The sequence below is a fragment of the Sebastes fasciatus genome, chromosome 6 (genome assembly GCF_043250625.1).
Source record: "Sebastes fasciatus isolate fSebFas1 chromosome 6, fSebFas1.pri, whole genome shotgun sequence".
In the NCBI taxonomy this organism is placed as follows: Eukaryota; Metazoa; Chordata; class Actinopteri; order Perciformes; family Sebastidae; genus Sebastes; species Sebastes fasciatus.
The window spans coordinates 26956377-26983741 of NC_133800.1; the positions used below are offsets into that span (position 1 = coordinate 26956377).

At 37.0% G+C, this 27365-nt stretch overlaps 3 protein-coding genes across 5 annotated transcripts; all 3 read left to right on the forward strand.

Moving 5' to 3' along the window:
* The first annotated feature begins 2205 nt into the window (after positions 1 to 2205).
* LOC141769620 (zinc-binding protein A33-like) lies at positions 2206 to 4814 on the forward strand. The gene has a single exon (XM_074638866.1). It carries the CDS (start codon positions 2206 to 2208, stop codon positions 3652 to 3654), a length of 1449 nt encoding a protein of 482 aa, XP_074494967.1. The 3' UTR covers positions 3655 to 4814.
* Positions 4815 to 9318: 4504 nt separating this feature from the next.
* Positions 9319 to 13618, forward strand: LOC141769616 (zinc-binding protein A33-like). The gene is made up of 3 exons (XM_074638862.1): positions 9319 to 9451; positions 10296 to 12277; positions 12340 to 13618. The coding sequence occupies exon 2, from the start codon at positions 10308 to 10310 to the stop codon at positions 11754 to 11756; it is 1449 nt and encodes a 482-aa protein (XP_074494963.1). The 5' UTR covers positions 9319 to 9451; positions 10296 to 10307; the 3' UTR covers positions 11757 to 12277; positions 12340 to 13618.
* Positions 13619 to 13972: 354 nt separating this feature from the next.
* Positions 13973 to 26374, forward strand: LOC141769611 (uncharacterized). Of its 3 annotated transcripts, XM_074638855.1 has the most exons (11): positions 13973 to 14044; positions 16761 to 17368; positions 17462 to 17498; positions 18475 to 18554; positions 18873 to 18953; positions 19122 to 19181; positions 19256 to 19345; positions 20400 to 20480; positions 21578 to 23447; positions 24670 to 24789; positions 25645 to 26374. In XM_074638855.1, exons 2-11 carry the CDS (start codon positions 16817 to 16819, stop codon positions 25932 to 25934), a joined length of 3261 nt encoding a protein of 1086 aa, XP_074494956.1. In that variant the 5' UTR covers positions 13973 to 14044; positions 16761 to 16816; the 3' UTR covers positions 25935 to 26374. The 3 variants fall into 3 exon arrangements, with proteins under 3 accessions (XP_074494956.1, XP_074494954.1, XP_074494955.1); XM_074638853.1 differs by having other exon boundaries at positions 16761 to 17498; XM_074638854.1 differs by lacking the exon at positions 19256 to 19345 and having other exon boundaries at positions 16761 to 17498.
* The last annotated feature ends 991 nt before the right edge of the window (positions 26375 to 27365 follow it).

Sequence of the window (27365 nt, forward strand, 5' to 3'; positions counted from 1 at the left end):
AATCGTACTAGGATGTTTGTTGAAATTGATTGGCCCTACCCAAAAAAAAATCCAGCAGCCGCCACTGCATGTGCATAATGTCATCAACATTATTGAATGTACAGTATGTATACAACATGTGAATGCATGGACACATTTTACTTCCTGTTAACACCACAAGATGGAGACAAAGTCCACGTTTTGTTGCTCATTTTGAACACTGAACATTTTATTTCTGTTACTTATTTACATGCATATTGTTGTTTGCTGCACAGGTTGATCACTAGTAGCTCCTCTTAATAGTTTCTGATAGATTTTTCTTTTAATGTGTATTCGTCAACATACTTTATGTCCAGAGTATCTAAGAAATGCATCACTGCTGTGTCTCTTGATGTTGTTGTTGCTTCATCAGGCACCAAATGAGTCAAATCATCTCAAACACATGATTCAGATTGAATTATATCTCAGACATGAGTCTTTTCAGCTCTTAAGAGGCCAGCTTTTATTTTGAGCTGCTGTACCATCATCATCAAAACTCATGAATGAATGAATGAATGAATGAATGAATGAGAGAGAAAATGTGCCAGAAAGTAAAACAAATACAGTCAGGTTGAGAAACTTTATGTAGATTTTATATCATGATTGTTATTTGTACATTTACTGTGACACAATGTGGTAAAACAACAGTCATTTTAGTGAGTTTTCTCTCATGTTTTTGGAAAATACTCTCAAAATATATTGCACAGACATTTGACCACTTTGACTTGTGATGAATCGGAGAATAAGCAAATGAAATGAAAAGTAAATAACAAGTTTAATTTGTATTAGTGATGGTTTAGAGAGTGCTATACATTTAGTCCAACTGGATGAAACTAACAAAGTCATGCAACTGGTTTAGTGTCAGTCAGCCTGTTGAAATGTTCAGTCCTCGTTAGACTAAAACATTACAATCCTCTCCTTGTTTTTGGCATTTTATGAATATTTATATTATTTATTTAGCGGAACAAAACAGGAGAAGTCACAATTATTTATATATATTTTGCATTTTATTTTGATTAGTCTATGAAAATTGCTTATAGATTTAAAAAGAAATGGTATTGTTCTTAATCAAGAGGAAAGTGTTGAACTCTGAATGACATCCTGACACCATCTGCTGGTGACATAATGACATGGCAGCATTTCCTGATAATAATTCACCCTGTGACAGAGGTGAGTGTAAATGAAAGTAGATTTTGACATTGTTGATCAGAGCTGAGACGCCATCACAGGGTGTGAGATCTCTGCTGGAAAACACACGTTTGGATTATTTGAAGCAATCAAGAGACGGGACAGTAACTCGGTGAGTCTTGCTTCTGAAAGACAATTTAGCAGTGGCGGCCGGCCAATAGAGGGCCACGGGGCCTGGCCCCACCCACCTTGAGCCACCAAAAAAAAAAAAAAAAAATTATAAAATTATTAATTATAAAAATTCTAAAAATTCTAAAAATTGTCAATATGTGTGTTTTTGACCTATGGAATATACCCGTAATATTTGTAAAATAGGATAACTGCGCCAAATATCTGCTTTCCTCCTTGAACTCTCTGCTAGTGCACCTCTCAGCTGCTCTGCTGCACGTGCACTTTCTGGGGCCAAATGGATTTGGCCCCAGAAAGGCGGGTCTAATAAGCAGTACAGCCAATCACTGATTAAAGATATATGATTACAAGCATGAATGACATACAATTCATCCAATCAGCGCCGTAAAAAAGACTTCCGGGAGGGCCAAACTGATTTGGCCCATGGTGTGCGCGCGCACGTTCACGTGTGTCTCTCTCTGTTCTCGTCAGGGCTCATGTCAGTTCTCGCGGGATCAAGACCTTCCTGAGAAACACCATGACACAGGATCGCCTTAATGCTCTGGCTATGCTCTCCATGGAGAAGAAACTTGTCAGGAACATGCCTGACTTCAATAAGAAGGTCATTGAGAGGTTTGCCACTCAGAAGGACAGAAGAGCAAAGTTCCTTTATAAATGATCTGTCGTATGTTATATTAACATACTGAATTGTATGAATAAGATGTCCTTATGTCAGTGTTGGAATAAATGATAAAAATGTAACTGCAAAGTAGTAATGCGTTTTTGATACCTTTTTTTGCATTGAATCGTACTAGGATGTTTGTTGAAATTGATTGGCCCTACCCAAAAAAAAATCCACCAGCCGCCACTGCAATTTAGGTACCAAGTCAAATGGCTGAGAAAATTGATCTTTTTGAAAGTTTCCTGAACTGCCATGTGTGTTCAGAGACTTTCAGAGATCCTGTGTCTCTGAGCTGCAGCCACAACTTCTGTTCAAGCTGCCTGAAGAAATCCTGGGAACAAGCTGAAAACAAAAACTGTCCCATTTGTAAAAGAAAATCCTCAAAAGATGAACCAGCAGTGAACTTTGCACTGAAGGAACTGTCTGACTCGTTTGCTGGGGGACAGAAAGCTGGATCATCTGAGACAGAAAAAGAAGAGAAGAAGGTGGAGGTGGTGTGTGATAAACATCAAAAAGAGACTAAACTGTTCTGTAAGGATGAAGAGAGAGCTGTGTGTCCTGTCTGTGAGTTATCGCTCCACCAGAGTCACAAGGTGGTTCCTGTAGAACAAGCAGTCAGTGACCTGAAGGACCAGCTGAAATCTGACTTAGAGTCTCTACAGGACAAGAGGGACAAACACAAACAAGTAGAGAAAACATACCATGAAGTGATTCAACACTCCAAGAAGCAGCTGTTGTCCACAGAGAGGCAGATCAGAGCAGAGTTCAACAAGCTCCACCAGTTCCTGAAAGAGGAAGAGGAGTCCAGACTGGCAGCTCTGAGGGAGGAAGAGGAGCAGAAGGGGAAGACTATCAGCAGAGAGATGAAGATGATTCAGGAGCACATCTCCTCTCTGTCAGACAGTATCTCTGCTGTTGAAGAAGACCTGCAGAAACACAACGTGCCCTTCCTCAGCAGTTATAAAGCCACTCAGACCAGAGCCAGAGTCCAGTGCTCACTGTCAGATCCACAGCTGGTCTCAGGAGCGCTGATAGATGTGGCCAAACACCTGGGCAACCTGTCCTTCAGAGTCTGGGAGAAGATGAAGGACAAGGTCCACTTCAGTCCTGTCATTCTGGACCCAAACACTGCAAACCGCTGTCTCTATCTGTCTGATGATCTGACCAGTGTGAGACATGGAGACACAATCCAGCAGCTTCCTGACAATCCAGAGAGAAACACTAAGTATGCCACTGTTCTGGGCTCTGAGAGCTTCAGCTCAGGGAAACACAGCTGGGAGGTGGAGGTGGGAGACCATCCTCACTGGAATGTAGGTTTGGCTAAAGAGTCTGTTGACAGGAAGGGAGAGATATATGCCTCACCAGAATATGGAATCTGGAGTTTAACTCATCGCAGTGGAAAATACACTGTTGGAGCTGGTGAGACAGTCAGAGTGAAGAAGAGTCTCCAGAGGATCAGAGTCCAGCTGGACTATGACAGGGGGGAGGTGTCCTTCTACGACCCTGAAGACATGACTCGCATCTACACTCACAGAGACACTTTCACTGAGAAACTCTTCCCATATTTCAGTATTGGAGCGGCTGGTGATGTTAAAACTGCTGATGTCAAAATCTGTCAAACTGAGATTCTCTGTGATGTTCAGACACGTTGGTGTTAGTTCAGACTTTAATCTGACTTCACTGTCTGTCTAGATCTCATTGAAATAATCAAGACAATCAACAGTTATAACAGAAATAATATTTAGTCAATACTTAAACTGCATTACATCATCAGGTCTTAAACTTTCATACAGCTCCAAATCAGTTTACTTATTAACCTGGTTATCATCATCTTGTGTTTAATCAGACCACAATATAACATCTACTGTATCCACTATACCAAACACTTTGTTTCAGCTGTGTGATTCTTTAAGGGGAAACTCTACAGGTGAATAGGGTAAAATATTTAACTAATAGATATCACCATGAAACTTCCCCAGTTGATTACTGACATTAAGACAATTATTTTTTGTATTATAAGTTTCTGAAATGTTATGTTTAATTATGCAAATGAGGCATTATCTATAGCTAACTTTGGGTGAATTTAGGAGAAATCTACAGACACAAATAGACAAAGTAGTAAAATTAATTCCAATCCCAAATTAATAAATTTTATTTTATTGTTTTCATGCAACTCACTGTAAAAACATGAACCCAATTATTTGTTATATCTGAAATTCATTTTTGAAAATACCTTGAGAAATTAAGGATTTGTTTTTAGAAAAAATGTGTTAAAGACAGTAACTAAGATTAATCCACAAGAAAATGTGGCTGCAAAATCTGTATCACATCATCAGGAGACGAACTTTAAAGATAAAAGCTGTTAATTATTCTGGTTATCAGCATCTTGTTTTGAGTCAAAGAACATTATATCGTAGTTTCAATCATTAGTTTTAGTTTTTTATATTTTTGGGATCATCTGATGAGTTATTTTAATTTTGGATCTCTTGTTTTAATGGTGTTTTATTTTAAGATAAGATAAAACTTTATTCATCCTGAGGGAAATTGCTGTGCAGCAGTTGCAACAAAAATTGAGAAAAGTGTAAATATATACAGTGTAAATATAAAGTCTAACAATAAGGTGTAAGTCCAAAATATATACAATGCCAAAATCAAGTAAACAGTATGGATCATAAAAATATAAACATGCTTTGATTCAGTCTTTAATTCTTACAGCGCTTCTTCAAACTGTATATGATATTTTTTGTAGTGTATACATGATCAATAATATGACTGATAAATGACAATGTCCAGTTTGTGATCAAAATAAAGGAAATATTAGAACTAAAAGTTAGTTTCATGTTTTTATTTATATAAAATTTAAATCCAATATATCTTTATAAAATGTACATCTTGTAACTTTGCTAGTGCTCTAGGAACTACACTGTGCCAGACCCGCCCAGCCTGTTCGATGGCCACGTCTGGCCCATGTGTTTGAAACACAACAACATCTTGTGTCGAGCTTTTATCTTGTAAAGATAAAAGCTGTTAATTATTCTGGTTATCAGCATCTTGTTTTGAGTCAAACAACATTATATAGTAGTTTCAATCATTAGTTTAAGTTTTTGATATTTTTGGGATCTTCTGATGAGTCGTTTTAGTTTTGGATCTCAACATATATCAAAAATAACATTCAAATGGAATAAAAATAAAGTAAAACTGGTCAAGGAACAAGAAATAAAAGATAATAAATGAATGAAAAAAGAAAAAATATATACTGTATATATATGTATATATATATACATATATATACAGTATATATCACATAAATTAAAAGAAACAGTGCTCATCTCAAATTAATTTGTACATATCAAATAAAGAGAATAATTTAGCAAGTTTTTTAGTCAGTCATAATCGACAAAGATTTACTTAGCAGTTTTAACTCATTCTTCATACTGGTCAGACAGGGTTTAGTTTTGAGTTATCTACATTAATGTATAAAAATGTACTTAACCCTGTTTCTTCCCGTCCGTCGACCATGCAACTTTTGTCTTCCCGGGTCAAAATGAACCCGGTCTGGTTTGACTTTTTATAAAGCATACAGTATAAACTATCAACCAATTCTGTGTTAAACCTTTTTGGCCAACTTCATTCCTAATTATTAAGTTTTACACTATTTTGGGGGAAATTAAGGTTAATAAACCTAATTTCCGTGAAATTATACCAAATTATTTAGTATAAAAAAACAACCAGATATTGTGAATTATTTTGACTAAAGTTATTATCAGAGGAACATAATGTCGATGTTTTATCACATACTGGTATATGTAAACTTTTAGTCAGAATATTGTTTTGAGTAGGCAACCATCAATGTTATTTTTGGGTAATTAGATTAAAGAAATCCATATTTATGATATGATGGAGTTTGAAAACAGGTCAAATTTGACCCGAGGACAACAGGAGGGTTAATAAAAGTGAAATATTGATAACAAAATCCAAATTCGGATTCGCAGCAAAGATACCAAATTTGACCGTTTTCTCTCTGAATGGTGACAGCTCAGTCCTCTTGGATTGTAGCCAGCTCTGCATGTCATTCCAGAAAAACTTCACTGATTCACAATAAAAAAAAAACCCACATGTTCCAAACTTTCAATTTCACTTTTATAAAATACACAGTTATTCAAATCAAAGTTAAACATCAGTCTTAAGAATTCGTTCGTTGGGTAAATCTCATTCAGGATTTTGAAGTTCACCTCTTTCACATTAGGAGGGAGAGGGAATGAAATATATCTTCTCCGTATTATCTTAAACTCTTCAGCTTCAAATTCCTTGAAAACATAATTTCTCCTGACTGGGTTAGGGAAGTATTCTCTTAACAGAATATTCCTAATAACTTTGTTGGTAATCTTGCTGTCACACAAATCAATTCCTTCTACACAGAGCTGTCTTAGACTAGGGGAGATATTTGAATACAAGATGTCTTCTATCACCATTGATCTAAGGCAGGGGTCAGCAACCTGCGGCTCCGGAGCCACTTGAGGCTCTTTAGCTCCTCTCCAGTGGCTCCCTGTGGATTTTTAAAAATGGAAATGAATAACTGTTTTTTTGTTTACATTTTCATTTTTATGTATCATTGTTGTAGGTCTATGTACGATGGTACGACAGAGTATTAGGGCCACATTGAGGAAAAAAAATAAATCTGAGATTTCGAGAATAAAGTCATAATATTACGAGAATAAAGTTGTAATATTATGAAAATAAAGTCATACGTTTACGAGAAACAAAGTTGTAATGTGAGAATAAAGTCATAAGTTTACGAGAAAAAAATTCGTAATATTATGAGAATAAAATCATAATATTATAAAGTAGTAATTTTTACGTGTTATTTTATTTTTTTCTCGTAAAGTTCTAACTTTATTCTCGTAATATTACAACTTTTTTCTTGTAATATTATGACTTCATTCTGGAAATCTCAGATTTTTTTTCCCTCAATGTGGCCCTAATACTCCGTAGTACATTTGCACTTTGGCCCTCACTGCATTAGACTTATATGCTATATACTTAGACTATAAACTGTGTTACCTTCATCACAATGCTCAAATGTTTTGCGGCTCTAGACAGATTTTTTTTTTTTTCTTTGCATAAAATATCTCTTTTGATAGTAAAGGTTGCTGACCCCTGATCTAAGGGAAGCTGGCACGGCTTTTATCTTTCTATTATAGTTCTTAACGGTACATTGGATTGAGAACTTCTCACAAAACTCTTCATGCTGTAACAAGTTTCCACTGTCATTCATGAAATGGGCTACAGCCCAAATCCCTTTGGATTTCCAATCCTCTATGTACTCTGATTTTTTACTCCACAAAATGTGTCTATTGTTCCACACAGGTGTGTTATGTGGTGTAAAGTTATGTTTGTAAATTAACTTCCAATAGAGGAGCACTTGCTGATGGAAAGCAGAAAGTTTGACAATGTAAAAATCCCATCGGCTTTGTGATGCTGACTTCCAGGTTGCCCTACATTAATTCATCATCTCTGCACCGCTCTATTTGCTTCTGTAAAGTCACATGACTAATTAACTGATTGTAGAAACAACCTCATAGCAGCCTGATGACGGCTAAATAGCTGAAAACATGTGAGGAATAAATGAATTGTGCAACTTGTTTAATTTAGATGGAGTTGTTTTGATTCTCACACTGGTCTGTACCTCACTGTGTGTGTTGTCAACATTAGAAACAGTCAGAAATCACATTTAAAAGATGGTTCAACTTTACCCTCCTACAACTTCACTGCATCATTATAATCTCATATAAAAACAAACAAACAAGCAGAATCATGTCAGTTGTTGATCAGCTTTGTTAGTTGAAGTCGTAACAGTGTGTTGATACTCCAGTCTGTTCTAGACAGCCTCACTGAAGAGAGGGAGCACTGAGGGTTGTATACACAGAGATGTAGTGATGGCTGTCTAAACTGACCTTAAGGAGCATTAAGATGTTCACTATAAAGATGTGTTTCTTTAAACCAGTTGAGTCAGTCAGCAGGACTGTATAATGCTAACACAGTGTATGAAGGCTGTAGAGATGGATAAGCATTTCCAAGAAGACAACATTGTTTAAGAAATGATTTCACTTTTACATTTGATTAATTCTGTAACCTACTGAATGCAGTTTTTTCAGGGTCAACATGCTCACATGTGCATAATGTCATCAACATTACTGAATGTACAGTATGTATACAACATGTGAATGCATGGACACATTTTACTTCCTGTTAACACCACTAGATGGAGACAAAGTCCACGTTTTGTTGCTCATTTTGAACACTGAACATTTTGTTTCTGTTACTTATTTACATGCATATTGTTGTTTGCTGCACAGGTTGATCAATAGTAGCTCCTCTTAATAGTTTCTGATAGATTTTTCTTTTAATGTGTATTCGTCAACATACTTTATGTCCAGAGTATCTAAGAAATGCATCACTGCTGTGTCTCTTGATGTTGTTGTTGCTTCATCAGGCACCAAATGAGTCAAATCATCTCAAACACATGATTCAGATTGAATTATATCTCAGACATGAGTCTTTTCAGCTCTTAAGAGGCCAGCATTTATTTTGAGCTGCTGTACCATCATCATCAAAACTCATGAATGAATGAATGAATGAATGAATGAATGAATGAGAGAGAAAATGTGCCAGAAAGTAAAACAAATACAGTCAGGTTGAGAGACTTTATGTAGATTTTATATCATGATTGTTATTTGTACATTTACTGTGACACAATGTGGTAAAACAACAGTCATTTTAGTGAGTTTTCTCTCATGTTTTTGGAAAATACTCTCAAAATATATTGCACAGACATTTGACCACTTTGACTTGTGATGAATCGGAGAATAAGCAAATGAAATGAAAAGTAAATAACAAGTTTAATTTGTATTAGTGATGGTTTAGAGAGTGCTATACATTTAGTCCAACTGGATGAAACTAACAAAGTCATGCAACTGGTTTAGTGTCAGTCAGCCTGTTGAAATGTTCAGTCCTCGTTAGACTAAAACATTACAATCCTCTCCTTGTTTTTGGCATTTTATGAATATTTATATTATTTATTTAGCGGAACAAAACAGGAGAAGTCACAATTATTTATATATATTTTGCATTTTATTTTGATTAGTCTATGAAAATTGCTTATAGATTTAAAAAGAAATGGTATTGTTCTTAATCAAGAGGAAAGTGTTGAACTCTGAATGACATCCTGACACCATCTGCTGGTAACATAATGACATGGCAGCATTTCCTGATAATAATTCACCCTGTGACAGAGGTGAGTGTAAATGAAAGTAGATTTTGACATTGTTGATCAGAGCTGAGACGCCATCACAGGGTGTGAGATCTCTGCTGGAAAACACACGTTTGGATTATTTGAAGCAATCAAGAGACGGGACAGTAACTCGGTGAGTCTTGCTTCTGAAAGACAATTTAGCAGTGGCGGCCGGCCAATAGAGGGCCACGGGGCCTGGCCCCACCCACCTTGAGCCACCAAAAAAAAAAAAAAAAAATTATAAAATTATTAATTATAAAAATTCTAAAAATTCTAAAAATTGTCAATATGTGTGTTTTTGACCTATGGAATATACCCGTAATATTTGTAAAATAGGATAACTGCGCCAAATATCTGCTTTCCTCCTTGAACTCTCTGCTAGTGCACCTCTCAGCTGCTCTGCTGCACGTGCACTTTCTGGGGCCAAATGGATTTGGCCCCAGAAAGGCGGGTCTAATAAGCAGTACAGCCAATCACTGATTAAAGATATATGATTACAAGCATGAATGACATACAATTCATCCAATCAGCGCCGTAAAAAAGACTTCCGGGAGGGCCAAACTGATTTGGCCCATGGTGTGCGCGCGCACGTTCACGTGTGTCTCTCTCTGTTCTCGTCAGGGCTCATGTCAGTTCTCGCGGGATCAAGACCTTCCTGAGAAACACCATGACACAGGATCGCCTTAATGCTCTGGCTATGCTCTCCATGGAGAAGAAACTTGTCAGGAACATGCCTGACTTCAATAAGAAGGTCATTGAGAGGTTTGCCACTCAGAAGGACAGAAGAGCAAAGTTCCTTTATAAATGATCTGTCGTATGTTATATTAACATACTGAATTGTATGAATAAGATGTCCTTATGTCAGTGTTGGAATAAATGATAAAAATGTAACTGCAAAGTAGTAATGCGTTTTTGATACCTTTTTTTGCATTGAATCGTACTAGGATGTTTGTTGAAATTGATTGGCCCTACCCAAAAAAAAATCCACCAGCCGCCACTGCAATTTAGGTACCAAGTCAAATGGCTGAGAAAATTGATCTTTTTGAAAGTTTCCTGAACTGCCATGTGTGTTCAGAGACTTTCAGAAATCCTGTGTCTCTGAGCTGCAACCACAGCTTCTGTTCAAGCTGCCTGAAGAAATTCTGGGAACAAACTGAAAACAAAAACTGTCCCATTTGTAAAAGAAAATCATCTAAAGACCGTCCCTGGGTGAACTTTGCACTGAAGGAACTGTCTGACTCGTTTGCTGAGAGACAGAAAGCTGGATCATCTGAGACAGAAAAAGAAGAGAAGAAGGTGGAGGTGGTGTGTAGTAAACATCAAGAAGAGCCTAAACTGTTCTGTAAGGATGAAGAGAGAGCTGTGTGTCCTGTCTGTGAGTTTTCTCTCCACCAGGGTCACAAGGTGGTTCCTGTAGAACAAGCAGTCAGTGACCTGAAGGACCAGCTGAAATCTGACTTAGAGTCTTTAGAGGACAAGAGGGACAAACACAAACAAGTAGAGAACACATACGATGAAATGGTTAAACACTCCAAGAAGCAGCTGTTGTCCACAGAGAGGCAGATCAGAGCAGAGTTCAACAAGCTCCACCAGTTCCTGAAAGAGGAAGAGGAGTCCAGACTGGCAGCTCTGAGGGAGGAAGAGGAGCAGAAGGGGAAGACTATCAGCAAAGAGATGAAGATGATTCAGGAGCACATCTCCTCTCTGTCAGACAGTATCTCTGCTGTTGAAGAAGACCTGCAGAAACACAACGTGCCCTTCCTCAGCAGTTATAAAGCCACTCAGACCAGAGCCAGAGTCCAGTGCTCACTGTCAGATCCACAGCTGGTCTCAGGAGCGCTGATAGATGTGGCCAAACACCTGGGCAACCTGTCCTTCAGAGTCTGGGAGAAGATGAAGGACACGGTCCACTTCAGTCCTGTCATTCTGGACCCAAACACTGCAAGCCCCAGTCTCTATCTGTCTGATGATCTGACCAGTGTGAGACATGGAGACACAGACCAGCAGCTTCCTGACAATCCAGAGAGAAACACTAAGCATCCCACTGTTCTGGGCTCTGAGGGCTTCAGCTCAGGGAAACACAGCTGGGAGGTGGAGGTGGGAGACCATCCTGACTGGTTTATAGGTTTGGCTAAAGAGTCAGCTGACAGGAAGGGAGAGATATATGCCTCACCAAAATATGGAATCTGGTGTTTAATTCATCAAAGTGGAAAATACACTGATGTTCTTGGTAAGACATTCAGAGTGAAGAAGTGTCTCCAGAGGATCAGAGTCCAGCTGGACTATGACAAGGGGGAGGTGTCCTTCTACGACCCTGAAGACATGACTCACATCTACACTCACAGAGACACTTTCAATGAGAAACTCTTCCCATATATCTGTATTATGTCAGCTGGTGATGCTAAAACTGCTGATGTCAAAATCTGTCAAACTGAGATTCTCTGTGATGTTCAGACACGTTGGTGTTAGTTCAGACTTTAATCTGACTTCACTGTCTGTCTAGATCTCATTGAAATAATCAAGACAATCAACAGTTATAACAAAAATAATATTTACTCAATACTTAAACTGCATTACATCATCAGGTCTTAAACTTTCATACAGCTCCAAATCAGTTTACTTATTAACCTGGTTATCAGCATCTTGTGTTGAATCAGACCACAATATAACATCTGCTGTATCCACTATACCAAACACTTTGTTTCAGCTGTGTGATTCTTTAAGGGGAGACTCTACAGGTGAATAGGGTAAAATATTTAACTAATAGATTTCACCATGAAACTTCCCCAGTTGATTACTGACATGAAGACAATTATTTTTTGTATTACAAGTTTCTGAAATTTTATGTTTAAATTTGCAAATGAGTCATTATCTAATGCTAACTTTGGGTGAATTTAGGAGAAATCTACAGACACAAATAGACAAAGTAGTAAAATTAATTCCAATCCCAAATTAATTAATATTATTTTATTGTTTACATGCAACTCACTGTAAAAACATGAACCCAATTATTTTTTATATCTGAAATTAATTTTTTATAAAATACCTTGAGAAATTAAGGATTTGTTGTTTAGTAAACATGCTGAAGACGGTAACTAAGATTAATCCACAAGAAAAAGTGGCTGCAAAAACTGCATCACATCATCAGGAGACAAACTTTAAAGATTAAAGCTGTTAATTATTCTGGTTATCAGCATCTTGTTTTGAGTCAAACAACATTATATCGTAGTTTCAATCATTAGTTTTAGTTTATTTATATTTTGTAGGATCTTCTGATGAGTTTTTTTAGTTTTGGATCTCTTGTTTTAATGGTGTTTTATTTTAAGATAAGATAAAACTGTATTCACCCTGAGGGAAATTGCTGTGCAGCAGTTGCAATACAAAGTGAGGAAAGTGTAAATATAAAAAGTGTAAATATAAAGTCTAACAATATGGTGTAATTCCAAAATATATAAAATATATACAATGTCAGAATCAGGTTAACAGTATGGATCATACAAATATAAACATGCTTTGATTCAGTCTTTAATTCTTACAGCGCCTCTTCATACTGTATATAATATTTTTTTGTAGTGTATACATGATCAATAATATGAATGATAAATGACAATGTCCAGGTTGTGATCAACATAAAGGAAATATCAGCAGTACAATTTAGTTTAATGTTTTGTTGTAATTTAATCAACTATATCTTTGCAAAATGTACATCAGATGGATGCTGCTTCACATGATGTGTAATTAAATCAAAATCAGTTTTTATTCTGAAGTTTGTGTATGAGGTTGTTTCCACTTTCTTTACATAAATCTGCCAAATGTTCACTTTCACTAAGAAACTCTTCTCATATTTCGGTATTAGATCGGCTGGTAATGCTAAAACTACTGATATCAAAATCTGTCAAACTGAGATTTAACTGAACTCTGTGAAATTCAGACATGTTAGTGTTAGTTAAGACTTTAGTCTGACTTCAGTGTCTGTCTTGATCTCATTGGAATAATCAAGACAAACAACAGTTAATCCAGAAAAACATATGTAGTCAATTCTCAAACTGCATTAAGTTACGTCATCAGGTGATAAACCTTCATATACAAATCAAGGCTGATTTATAAATTACAACTTATTAACCTGGTTATCAAAATCTTGTTTTTAATCAGACCACAAAATAACATATCTGGCTCTGATTTAATGCTATTTGTTCTTTTGGTCTTTTGTTGTCAAGAACTGTCTCTATTGTCTAAAATGAATTATGCAAAATGGTTTTCATCTTCGTTTATTGTTTTCCTGCAATTTTCTGTAAAAACATGAACACATAAATCATTGTTTTAATCTGAAATTAATTTTTGAAATTTCTTGATCCATTAATTAGTTGTATTTTGTTTAGGTAAATCTATTTTTAATTAAAAATCTAAATCAACTATATCTTTATAAAATGTATATCAGATGGATGATGCTTCACATGATGTGTAATTAAATTAACACCAGTTTTTATTGTGTCTGTGTGAGTTTCTTTACATACATCTATCAAATGGTCATGTAACAAATTAGGCTACAAAGAAAATTAATGAAATCATACCACCAGTTTTTGCAAAATACAATATATACTCTTTACCCATTAATGCTTAAATATCTTTTTTTTTCTTGTTCAAAACATTACATTTCTCTTTTGTAGAGATGCCGCTCTTATTCTGAAAAAACTAAGCGGAAGTCTTATGTTAGCATCATGTTAGGTAAACAAACCAACCAACGGCCGCTGCTTCCTGTAAGATACTCACACATTTATTCACTTTTTACTTAAGTTAGATGTATTTTTAATGCACGAACCGGGTTTTTTTCAGCGTGTTAATTTCATAGTCATTGTCAGTTTTACTTATAACTCCGGAATTTACCAGCCAGTCGTGCTAACAGCTAGTAAATGTAGCTAGCTAGCCAGAGAACTAGAGATGTGACACCGCTGAGCTACATGAATACAACCATTCAGTTATAGCTGCTCACTCCTCTACTGCAGGGGTCTGCAACCTGCAGCTCTTTAGCTCCTCTCCAGTGGCTCCCTGTGGGTTTATAACAAAAACATTAGTGGAAATGAATAACTGAGTATTAGGGTCACATTGAGGGAAAAAAAAAAAATAATCTGAGATTTTGAGAATAAAGTCATAATATTATTAGAATAAAGTCATAATATGAGAATAAAGTCATAATATTACGAGAATAAAGTCATAATATTATTAGAATAAAGTCATATGAGAATAAAGTCATAATATTATGAGAATAAAGTCATACTATTATGAGAATAAAGTCATAATATTATTAGAATAAAGTCATATGAGAATAAAGTCATAATATTATGAGAATAAAGTCATACTATTATGAGAATAAAGTCATAATATTATTAGAATAAAGTCATATGAGAATAAAGTCATAATATTATGAGAATCAAGTCATAATATTATGAGAATAAAGTCATAATATTATTAGAATAAAGTCATATGAGAATAAAGTCATAATATTATTAGAATAAAGTCATAATATTATTAGAATAAAGTCATGAGAATAAAGTCATACTATTATGAGAATAAAGTCATAATATTATGAGAATAAAGTCATAATATTATTAGAATAAAGTCATATGAGAATAAAGTCATAATATTATGAGAATAAAGTCATACTATTATGAGAATAAAGTCATAATATTATTAGAATAAAGTCATATGAGAATAAAGTCATACTATTATGAGAATAAAGTCATAATATTATTAGAATAAAGTCATATGAGAATAAAGTCATAATATTATGAGAATAAAGTCATAATATTATTAGAATAAAGTCATATGAGAATAAAGTCATAATATTATGAGAATAAAGTCATACTATTATGAGAATAAAGTCATAATATTATTAGAATAAAGTCATATTATTAGAATAAAGTCATATGAGAATAAAGTCATAATATTATGCGAATAAAGTCATACTATTATGAGAATAAAGTCATAATATTATTAGAATAAAGTCATATGAGAATAAAGTCATAACATTATGAGAATAAAGTCATACTATTATGAGAATAAAGTCATAATATTATTAGAATAAAGTCATAATATTATTAGAATAAAGTCATATGAGAATAAAGTCATAATATTATGAGAATAAAGTCATACTATTATGAGAATTAAGTCATAATATTATGAGAATAAAGTCATACTATTATGAGAATAAAGTCATAATATTATTAGAATAAAGTCATATGAGAATAAAGTCATAATATGAGAAAATTAAGTCATAATATTATTAGAATAAAGTCATATGAGAATAAAGTCATAATATTATGAGAATAAAGTCATACTATTATGAGAATAAAGTCATAATATTATTAGAATAAAGTCATAATATTATTAGAATAAAGTCATAATATTATTAGAATAAAGTCATATGAGAATAAAGTCATAATATTATGAGAATAAAGTCATACTATTATGAGAATAAAGTCATAATATTAGAATAAAGTCATAATATTATTAGAATAAAGTCATATGAGAATAAAGTCATAATATTATGAGAATAAAGTCATACTATTATGAGAATAAAGTCATAATATTATTAGAATAAAGTCATAATATTACGAGAATAAAGTCATAATATTATTAGAATAAAGTCATAATATTATGAGAATAAAGTCATAATATTACGAGAATAAAGTCATAATATTATTAGAATAAAGTCATAATATTATTAGAATAAAGTCATAATATTACGAGAATAAAGTCATAATATTATTAGAATAAAGTCATAATATTATGAGAATAAAGTCATAATATTACGAGAATAAAGTCATAATATTATTAGAATAAAGTCATAATATTATGAGAATAAAGTCATAATGTTACGAGAATAAAGTCATAATACAATAAAGTAGTAATTTTACGTGTTATTTTCTTTTTTTTCTCGTAATATTAAGACTTTTTTTTCTTGTAAAATTATGACTTTATTCTCGTAATATTAAGACTTTTTTAATGTAAAGTTATGACTTTATTCTCTTGATATTAAGACTTTTTTTCTTGTAAAGTAATGACTTTATTCTCTTGATATTAAGACTTTTTACTTGTAAAATTATGACTTTATTCTCGTAATATTAAGACTTTTTTAATGTAAAGTTATGACTTTATTCTCTTGATATTAAGACTTTTTTCTCGTAAAGTTATGACTTTACTCGTAATATTAAGACTTTTTTTCCCCTCAATGTGGCCCTAATACTCCGTAGTACATTTGCTCTTTGGCCCTCACTGCATTAGACTTATATACTGTATACTTAGACTATAAACTGTCTTACCTTCATCACAATGCTCAAATGTGAAGACATGACAATGTATCAGTGGAAAGTATGCACAACATTGTCCCACACTGAACACAACGACAGGACAGTGAAAGCAAATTTAGAATTGATAACCTGATAATTAAGTGTGCATGTTGTTTTGCTTTGCCAGGCCCTGTCTCCAAGGAAATAAAAGGACTCCAGGCAACAAACTGATGGTTATGGAGAATGATGGATAACCTGACTGCAAATAAGAGCCACATACCCTGTCAGTCGTGGGCGGGCCAGAATGGCTGGTCCACTACTTCAGCTCAAGGACCCCTCCTCAACCCACTGCACAGCTCTCAGCAGCTCAGCCTGGGCTCGTCTTCTGACCAGAGACTCTCCTACAACCACCTGCAGGACTCCAATCAGAGCTGTATGAGTGATCTCAGCACCTTATCATCCAGAAACAACACTCATCACTCTGCTCTGTACAAAGCTTCTCACATTAGCAGCAATCCGTCATCCAACGCGCTGTTCGCCAACACCGCTATTCCGAGTGCCTCTCACATTATTTCCTTTGCCCAGCAAACCCCTCACACTTCATCAATGCTGCTAACTGCAAACCAAGGAAAAAACATACCCCCACCATCTCTCCCCCAAACACACCAAGCTCCACAGCCCTGTAGGCCCCAGGATCTACCACTTTTCTCACCCCACGACCCTTACAAAGCGCCATTTCAACCTCCATTATCAAATCAAAGTTTACCAAACGGACTTCTTTCATGTGGACAACATGTAAGTACATCTCAAGCTACTTTTGAAGGAGCTTATGTGGAGTTTGCTGGTGTTGCTGGACACACTCTCAGCCATGCCTCATCCACTTCTCAGGAGAAGAGTCAGTGGATACCTTCATCACACTACAGGGGTAAGCTTTATTACCTTTGTGGTACGCTGGAATGTTTGTCCTGTATTGGAGGAGGAAAAGCTTGTTCAGTGTGGTTAAACATGTTGGGTTTGATTGATCTAAACCTCAGAGTGTTTAGTACTTTAGCTGGTTTGTTGCTTATCATTGGTGCCCTGGATGTTTTCAATCTGATATTCGTATCTGAATTTTACCAAGCCAAATTGAGCAACCAGATATTATGCCTCTGCGCCGGCAACAGTCGTGGCCGGAGACATTATGTTTGTACCATTATCTGTACCATTCTTGTGATATCTCAAAAACGTCTTGAGCGAATTTCTTCAAATTTGGCACAATCGTCCACTTGGACTCAAGGATGAACTGATTAGATTTTGGTGTCAAAGGTCACTGACCTCACAAATCATGGTTTTCAAGAATTCATATGCTAATTATGACAATTTCACACAAACGTGTAACAGGATAAAATGATGAAGTGATGACATTTTGGACAGACATGGATGTAAACTGTAACTTGACTGGTTGGCGGAGGCATACAACCGCAAGGCTGTAATTCTAGTTTCTCTTCATGGTTTTCAAAGTAAAATACTCAAGCACTATGAATTTAGTGGTATTTGAATTTCAACATTGAGAATCCAGTAGTGATTATTGATTAATTTTCGCAATTAGGTATTCAGTTCCTTAAAAGATTCAAATCTTTATGGCCATTATTTGCTTCCATATCTGCCCCCTGAAAATGCAACTTAACCAACGTACAAATTGTTTGTGATGATGAGCTATGATGTAATATGAACAGCTGTATGTCAAGTACGACTGTTAGAGAAACGGCAACACCTCATCATTCACAAAAAGTAAAAACACATGTCAACACACCACAGATTAGTCACGTGTTTAAACAAGCGGTGCCGTTCAGATTACAGTGCTGCTGGATGTTGCCTCCAATCTCCTCTTCTATCGTCTAACTTGCTTGTCTTTCCCTCAGGAGCTGTGAACGAGTCTGTCCCTGACACAGCTGTTCATCCTAAAAGCAAGCCATCGCAAGATAGGAAGACTAATCCATCGGTGAGGAAATTAACAGCACCAAAACTTATTACAGAAGAAAGTTTTGTTGTTCGGTGGTCAATGTTTGTACATATATCTTCAAAAATACAACTAAGGCGTCGTAAATGTTTTTACATGTTTGATGACATCTAGCTGTTTGTTCCTACAGATGTTGATAATACACATTGTGAGTCACTAGCATCTACCAAATGAATATTGCCCATTAGCTACATGCTATTATGTGGACACTTCCAGTAAAGTTACAGAGCTGTGGGGTTTCATAGGAGGTCATTGCCTTTAGATTATACCTTCAATTTTTCCATTGTTATCTACTTTCAGGCCAGCAATGAGAGACAACGTTTGGAGATTTTACATCAGCGTGCACAACTACTTCAACAATTGGCAGAGTTGGATAAACTTGTAAGTGTGCTATGGCAATTTTTTAATTGAAGGAGGTGAATATAATTTCTTTAGATAGTTGCTACCCAGTTATTTTTAAGTATAAATTGCTCAAATGCCTGTTCTAGAGATTATTGTAGATTATTCTACAGTTACACCCTGTTGACTTCACTTTGTCCCCCAATTAAGCTGGAATCCATACCTCCAGAGGACAGCTGTGATGGGAAGTCTCCACACACAGCTAGTCAGGTAGGTTAGGTTTGGTAGGTTTATACAACTGAAGAAACATATAGGTGCATGTATATTTTTTTGTTCACTTTTAGTCTCCTCCATCAATGGATGATTCATCTCAATGTGAACCAACTAAGACCAGCGATGCACAGCAAGTTCAGCTGTCTGCAGGAAAGTCAACGGTAGCTCCACATCTCTTTATTTACTATAAATCAGAGCATGTGAGCGGAGCGTGAGCGAGTGGGAGGATTTTGTATGGAGGGCAGAGTGGATTTTTTAAATAGTTGAAGCTTCGCCTTATGTCCCGCTCCAATTTTGCTCCGGTACCACTCATACCATGAGTTTGAGGCATGCCCGAGCCCGACCCATTGACATTTAAATTCTAATAAACATACGAATGCTGCACAGCTTTCTTTAAAAAAAAAAAAAAAGATTTAAATGTCTATTCATAAGGGGCCCTCTTTTTTTTGTCAATATTATTATTATTATTCCTAAGAAAGCTGCCTTCCCATGCATGAAAATAAACAAAACTTTGCACATAGGTTCAGTCCTATGCCAAACCTGGCCAACTGGCTTTGTGGGCTAATAGCAACCGTCTAAAGTTAAGAACTTAAAAAAATGACCAAAATGTAGCCCAAGTGTGCAGAAATGTTCATATGCTTCGAGCTGACAGGAATTATGAAGTCCATCACTCTGTTTTTCTCAAAAATTGTAAAACTAATTGTAAATCTCCTCCCACATTTTTTTCTCAAGTGACACCATGCTTGCTACGCTGCATCTTCAGACTGTCCTCCACAAACGTTCCAGCCAGATTTTTGAATTATCAAAAATTTAGCCCCCAGTGCATCAAGGCATTTTAGTGTAAATATTCGATTTTTTTCTCAAAAACTTCATTTTTAAAGTATTTTGAATTCTATCCTCATGTAATCTATTGCAGTCAATGGAAATAGAGCATCTTTAAACATCACTTATGGAGCAATCAGTCGCAGAAATCAAAACGCAGATTTTTTGCTCTTTTTTTGGAGTAAATGGTGAGTGAAATCTGAGTCGGAGAGCGGAGGAAACGAACAGTTCCGTGAGTGAGGAGCGGAAATGCATTCCGATCACATGTCCTGCTGTCCATACAAGACTGCTCTTTTAATTTGTACATTTTAGGCTATTAATAAATGATAGGTCAACCACATAGCTGTTAAAATTGTAGAATTTCTTGTCTTCTTTCCACTCTTTGTTTTTCAGTCACAGTCACATCTTTCATCGGATAAACAAAGTGAAGCCTGTGATACACCACAGGATCCAATGTCAGCAGCAGAATCAGAGGTAGTTACCTGTATATCATTGTTAGTTTAATCCTTAACAAATAGTACATGTTTTTAGTATTGGTATTAAGCAGTTCATCATTTCAGAACAGTTTCACATTTCCATGTGATATATCAGGGCATGGCCCACAGTAGAAGTTATGTGGTATGCACTGTAACCATTAGGCTTCTGGGCGCTGCAAGCTTGTTATTTCATATTATAATAGAACATGAGAATCAAATGCAGCTTATTATACCGTCAAACACCATAAGCTAGGGGATGCTTAAAAGTTTCATAAATTTCAAGCAATTCGTGTACAGTTTTGTCAGATATCATAGTGCAAGGGTTGTGAAATTTAGATAATTAGCTATGTCAAAAGATTCAACATTTATTTGATTATTTCCTAGATAATTCACTCTACAGTTTTAACCAGCTGTCTTCAGTGCTGTTTGAGCCTTTTGGAGAATATGAAGGCAGCAGGACATAATGTAGATTTTAGCAGAGCAAGAACAATTTATGATTACTGACAATTTCCATGTTAATTACATAAACAATGAACTTTTGAACCTGGTTTCAAATTCTATAGCTTTAGAGCACTTATATGCTCAAATCATAACATGGCAAACTCAAGCCCAACAGGCAACAACAGCTGTCAGTGTGTCAGTGTGCTGACTTGACTATGACTTGCCCCAAACTGCATGTGATTATCATAAAGTGGGCATGTCTGTAAAGGGGAGACTCGTGGGTACCCATTTTCAGGTCAAGGGACCTCTTTGAAAATGGTCATGGCAGTTTTTCCTCATCAAAATTTAGCGTACGTTTGGAGTGTTATTCAGCCTCCTACGCGAAGAGCTAGTATGACATGGTTGGTACCAATGGATTCTTTAGGTTTTTATAGTTTCATATGATGTCAGTATGTCTATTTCTAGCTTTAACTGAGCCCGCTACAATCGAAAAATTACAAGTTGCGTTAATGCGTTAAAGAAATTAGTGCCGTTAAAACAAATTTGCGTTAACGCGTTATTATTGTGTTAACTTTGACAGCCATCATTTTTAAGTTAACTAAAATAATGATAAATGCATCTTTTTACATACAATTGTTTTTCCTTTTTTTCCAGAAAGAAGAAAATGCCTCAGCTGAGTCAGAGGATGACAGCGATCCTGATTACTTACCCAACAGTGATGGCGACTTCTCTGATTTCCTATCTGACCCTGACAGGGGGTCTCCAGATGAACCCAGTCAAAGCAGTCACCCGACGCCCACAGACGAAAAACCTTCTCAGCCAGAAAAGAAAAAGGCTAAATCGGAAAGTTCTTTGTTTAAGGACAAAAGTGTCGCTCTCCCAAAAAAGATACGTGCAGCTAATCGGAAGTCCTTTGAAAATGTAGTGTTGCCATGTTCAAATTCGAAAGCACGACGGAATTATTGTTTGTTTTGCTCTGATCCAGTAACCAAAATGTCACGACATCTTGAGCACATCCACAGTGACAAACCGGAGGTTGCAGCTGTTTTTCAGTATCCCAAGAATTCCAGAGAAAGACAAAAGATATGGAACAGACTAATAAATCAAGGAAACTTTGCCCATAATAAAGATGTCTTGAAAACAGGGAAAGGACAACTTGCAGTCCGAAAAAGGTCGAGCAAAACTCAAAAACCCCAAAACTTTCTTCATTGTCTTTACTGTCGAGGTCTTTTTATGAAGAAAGCTTTGTTCAAACACATAAAATCGTGCCCAGAGAAAGTGGTGTCTGAAAATGAATCAGAGTTTGGAAGAAGGAAGCGTATCGCATCACGGTGTGTGCTTGAAACTGTAGGAGACCTTGGCCTAAGTGATGGTTTTAGGAACGTTTTGTCCCAGATGATATACGATGATGTGACACAAACCATCATGGAAGACGAGGTTCTCTTGCAGTTTGGTGAGCTCCTATTTAGCCAGCACGGATCCGATCCGAAGAAGAATGATTATATAAGACAAAACCTTCGTCAGATAGCAAGACTTGTACTCGAAGCTAAAAAAATAACCCCTCTGAAGAAACTGGAGGACTTCTTTCTCCCTTCAAGCTTCCCACATGTGGTGTCCGCAGTGAATGTCGTGGCAGGCTACAATCCAGAAAACAAAACGTACATCGCTCCTTCACTTGCTGTCAAGCTTGGCTACCACCTACAGAAGACCTGTGGTATTGTTGAGGGTAACGCAGTGGAGAGTGGTGATGCAGGTTTGGCAGAGTCTGCGCAAAACTTCCTCTCTGTGTACCAGGAAAAATGGAACAAACTCATTTCTGCAGGTGCATTAACAGCAATCAGAGAAATAAAATCGAACGCAGACAAGAAGGTGCCGTTTACTGAAGATGTAAAGCGCCTGAATTTCCACATGGAGAGTGTTCACCTTCTTGCTGAAAAAAACCTCAGAGACAGCCCTTCTACAGAAAACTATGCTGCTCTGGCCAAGGTAGTACTCTCTCGGACAATAGTTTTCAACAGGATAAGTGTCGGAGAGATATCATCAGTGCAACTAACAGCTTTTATGTCACGGAAAAAGTCAAGCTTGCATGATGGCATGGACGTATCCGTCTCAGATTTGGAAAAAAAAATGTGTGGGTTCTTCACTAGAGTTGACATACAAGGGAAATGTGGGGGAACGGTCCCTGTTTTACTAAAACCCTCATTCTTGTCAGCTATGGAGCTCCTCGTAGAGGTACGCGAGGCATGTGGAGTCCCCAGTCAGAATCCCTTCCTGTTTGGCCGACCAAAAGCACTGACTGCCTACAAAGGGTCAGATTGCATCCAAAAATATGTCAAAGAATGTGGAGCTAAAGTCCCTGAAGCACTGACATCCAGAAAAATCCGGAAGCATTACGGAAAAATGCTACAGCTGATGAACCTGGATGAAAATGAGGCCGACCAAATATTTGGCCCTAATAATCAAGTCCGAAGCCTGCTACAGGACAGCAGCATGCAGCTGGATGACGTCGAAATGGAATCTGACGGTAGGAATTTTTCCTCTTTTTTTTTAATGATTTACAAGTATTAGTGAAGTTTTACGTAGTTCAGGATGAAATGTGATTTAGAAAGGGGGACAGTCTGTGGTTAAAGGGACAGTGTGTAGGGTTTGACGGCATCTAGTGGTGTGGTTGCAGACTGCAACGAAATGAGTACCCCTTTGCTCACTCCTCCCTTTCCAAGACTGCAGTAACGTGAGTTACAAAACCGAGTGCAAAACTGAGTGCAAAACCGTGGTAACGCTGTTCACCTCGCTCAGAGGCCATCCATACTATGATAACACTACTTTAGGAGCAACGGAAGTCAGACGGCGGCTGGCGGTACCACGGTTTTACACTTTGCGGCTCACGTTACCGCAGTTTCACAAGCGTGTCGGAGAACTACGGTGGCCTCCAGGTAACGCGAAAGGCTCTCTCTAGAGCCAGTGTTTGGTTTGTCGTTCTGGGCTACTGTAGAAACATGACGGAGCAACACGGCGGACTCCATGAAGAGAACCCGCTCCCTATGTAGATATGAAGGGATCATTCTAAGCTAACGAAAACACAACAATTCTTAGTTTCAGGTGTTTATACACTAATGGAAACATAGTTATGAATATTATATTCCATTTCTGCTAATTTGTCCTCCAAAATGCTACACATTGTTCCTTTAAGTGTAGTGAGAATAGCCTTATGTGTTACCTGTACATTAGTCACAAAATAATCCGATTGTTAGTCACTATTTGGGCAGCCACAGTTTTAACTTCACTGCAAAACCTGTGTATTTTAACCTGGTTTCCAAACGTTACCTGTGAGAAACCCAGGTGTGTCAGTGCTGATTTCCTATCACTATCTTAGGACGGTTACATTCATACAAAATTAAAATTATATTAATTATTATTATATATTATAAATTAACATAAATACAGGATCCAGGAATATAGCTAAAGCTTGGTTTGAAGACTCTAAAAACATTGTGATTGGACTTTGAAAATGTCCAGTATTGATGAATACCTTTCATTTGTCATTTTTATTTGGTATCGTCAGGGAGGTGGGTGGATATTAGTGCTGTGATCTATTTATGTAGTAATGGCTCAAAATCTTAGTCTGGTTGCAGTTTGACACTTTGAGTCACTTATTTTGCTGGCGTTTCTGCATTGAGTTTGGGAAATGTGTGTGTAGGCAGACGGGATATGTAAAAGAAGACTTTCTCTTTTTGTCTTCAATACAGAGAGAGCTGCATCATGGGGTCACGATGAGCTTTCCGGTGCACGCTATGGACCAGCAGATCCTCATCATGGAGCAACAACAGGCACCAACATGACCGTACCTCCCAAATCGGGCAAAGAAGGTAGTAAATTTGGTGATCATTAACAGTCATTCTATCCATTTCAAAGGGGAGGTTGAGACAAAGTATCTACAAGAGTTCTTATTTATCGTCTATGTCATTGTCCAAGAATTAACTAAAAAACAATGTATAGGCTGATACAAAAATAATCCCACTCAATCATCACTTATGACCCACCAGAAGTGTGTGTCAGTGTCTCTTTCTGCAGAGACCGTGCAGCCCTCTGCCTGTGTTTTCTTTTTTCTTATTATTTTGCTTTACTCGGTACGCTTTTGGGCATCTGCAAACAGCCTTTGGGCCCCACGTGGGGGTGTCACCCCAAGCCAATAACAGCATGCAGGGTGTGCAGCCCGTGCAGGTGGTCATATGTCGCGACATTGTCACGCCCCTTGGCTTCTGATATCGACTCACAAGTGCCCACATACAAAGCGTATAGGAACGGATTGTGTTATGTGCATGTGTTTCAGTGATCTCCCTGCTCTTCTCTGTGCTGTGAGTGCAGCCAAGATCGGTGTGCATCTGTCGTTTGACGAGAGTATCCTCTGATCGCTGCCTTGTTCTCACTAACACCGCTCTCTCTCTCTTCAGTCACTCTATAGCTCGCTCGACTATCGCTGCTCTCTCTCTCCCTCTCGGCTCGTTAAGCTGTGGAGTTGTGGCCAACTTTGAATGCTGTGTGTTTACAAACAGCAACCGACAACGGTTACATATTAAACCTTTAATTAGATGTCAAAACACATAAAGAAAATATGGGTGGTGAAGATGGAGAGATACTGGGTAGCCATAGAGAGAGAAGAATCTGTTTTCCTGTTATTTTTGTGATTGCAAAAGTTGACTCATTTCCCTTTTACCCCACAGGCTCCAGCTATAAGGGTAAACATAAGTGGGAGGAAGCAGAGGTTCTTGCTGTTGAAAGACACATGATGCGTTTAATTGAAGGACACAAGGTGCCTCAGAAAAACGACTGCATTCAGTGTCTTGAGGCTGAGCCAGAAGCACTGAGGACCCGTTCATGGAAAGGGGTAAAGGACTACGTCAGAAACAGGATCACTGCCCTAAAAAGGCAAAGCGGATCTTCCCAAGCTACATCCTCAAACCGTAACCGGCCTGGGCAAGCGGAACCACAGCAGACTACTGGACATTATTAAACAGTTCTAGATGGGTTATCTATCCCTCTTCCATTTTCTTATCCTTCACCACCCTCTGTTCTTCTTTGTCTTTCATTTTTTCTGTCTCCATCATCTTTTATGCCACATTGTGAGCGTTTGCATCCATTAGGATAGCCAAGAATAAATTTATATTTCATCATTTTTATTTTTTATCTTACTTTGTATGATTACAGTATAAATTTCACTGTGGTTTTGTTTCATTTTATTAAGTTAATCTGGAAAGAGACAGCCCATGCACACTGACAAATAATTTGTTTGATAAGCTAAGGGATAATTAATACGTTTTTGGAGCTGTAAGTTAAGTTATCTGGTATACTGTATTTTGTTATCCTCTTTGGTATACTGTGTTTTGTTCGACTTTGTATAACAACTTGCCACCAATAAAGTACAGTTTTTGTGTGATCAAAAACAAAAGTTAACTGTATTCCACTCACAAAATTGTGGACGCGTGGTATTTCATTGATTTGCGCTACCCCTAGTTTCACCATGGCAGACTGACGTCACTAACATCTGCCGCTGTCGCATCATAATTGTGGAGCCTAGTGAAAGAGCAGTCATATTTCTTAAAGGGCCCATATTGTAAAAAGTGAGATTTTCATGTCTTTTATATTATAAAGCAGGTTCATGTGATATATAAATAATGTGAAAGTATCAAAACACTCAATCCACAGAGAAATACACACAGCCCGGATTCAGAAATTGTGCGTTTGAAACAAGCCGTCAGGATTTCTGTCCATTTGTGATGTCACAAATCTACAATATTTAGACAATTTCACAGTTTTAAATGTAAACATTCTAAATGTGTCCCAGTTTATTTCCTGTTGCAGTGTATGTGAATAAAATCAGCTGACAGGAATTAAACATGGACCCAAACTGTTTCCTAGCAACGCAATTTCGTTGCCATTCCATTGAAATGCGCTAAAACGGAGCGTTTCAGACAGAGGGTAAATACAGGTATATTCAGGCAGACAGTATGAGGAAAATAATGTGTTATTTCAACATTACAGCATGTAAACATGTTCTAGTAGAAACACAAGATACAAGTATGAACCTGAAAATGAGCATGATATGGGACCTTTAAAGGGACTATTTGTAACTTTTTAAGCGTATAAATGTAGGGTCGTCACACATGCGCATTCGCATATACGCGCTCGCGTGTGGCTTGAGCCTCGTCTCCGCTGCATGCTCTCCTTCACTCAGACGGCGCGCGCGTCCTCGCTGTCTCGCTCCACCTCTAGATGTGAACGCGCGCTCACTCCTCACTGCAGAAGAGTGAGTTTAGCTCTGAATATCTAGTGAATGCACAGTGGACGTTTGTGCAGAAAAAAAATGCTGCAGTTCCTCCAGACCAACAGAGCTTTCCCGTGTCTTGTGAAGTGACGGAGCTCCTTAGCTAGTAACGTTACCCTC

Bases quoted from the DNA above. Each gene is read 5' to 3' on its own strand.
- LOC141769616 (XM_074638862.1), top strand. From the start codon at position 10,308: ATGGCTGAGAAAATTGATCTTTTTGAAAGTTTCCTGAACTGCCATGTG.
- LOC141769611 (XM_074638853.1), top strand. From the start codon at position 16,817: ATGATGGATAACCTGACTGCAAATAAGAGCCACATACCCTGTCAGTCG. The intron at 19,182-19,255 runs GTAGGTTAGGTT...GTTCACTTTTAG, and splicing joins CTCCACACACAGCTAGTCAG to TCTCCTCCATCAATGGATGA. The intron at 19,346-20,399 runs GTAGCTCCACAT...TTTGTTTTTCAG, and splicing joins TGTCTGCAGGAAAGTCAACG to TCACAGTCACATCTTTCATC.
- LOC141769620 (XM_074638866.1), top strand. From the start codon at position 2,206: ATGGCTGAGAAAATTGATCTTTTTGAAAGTTTCCTGAACTGCCATGTG.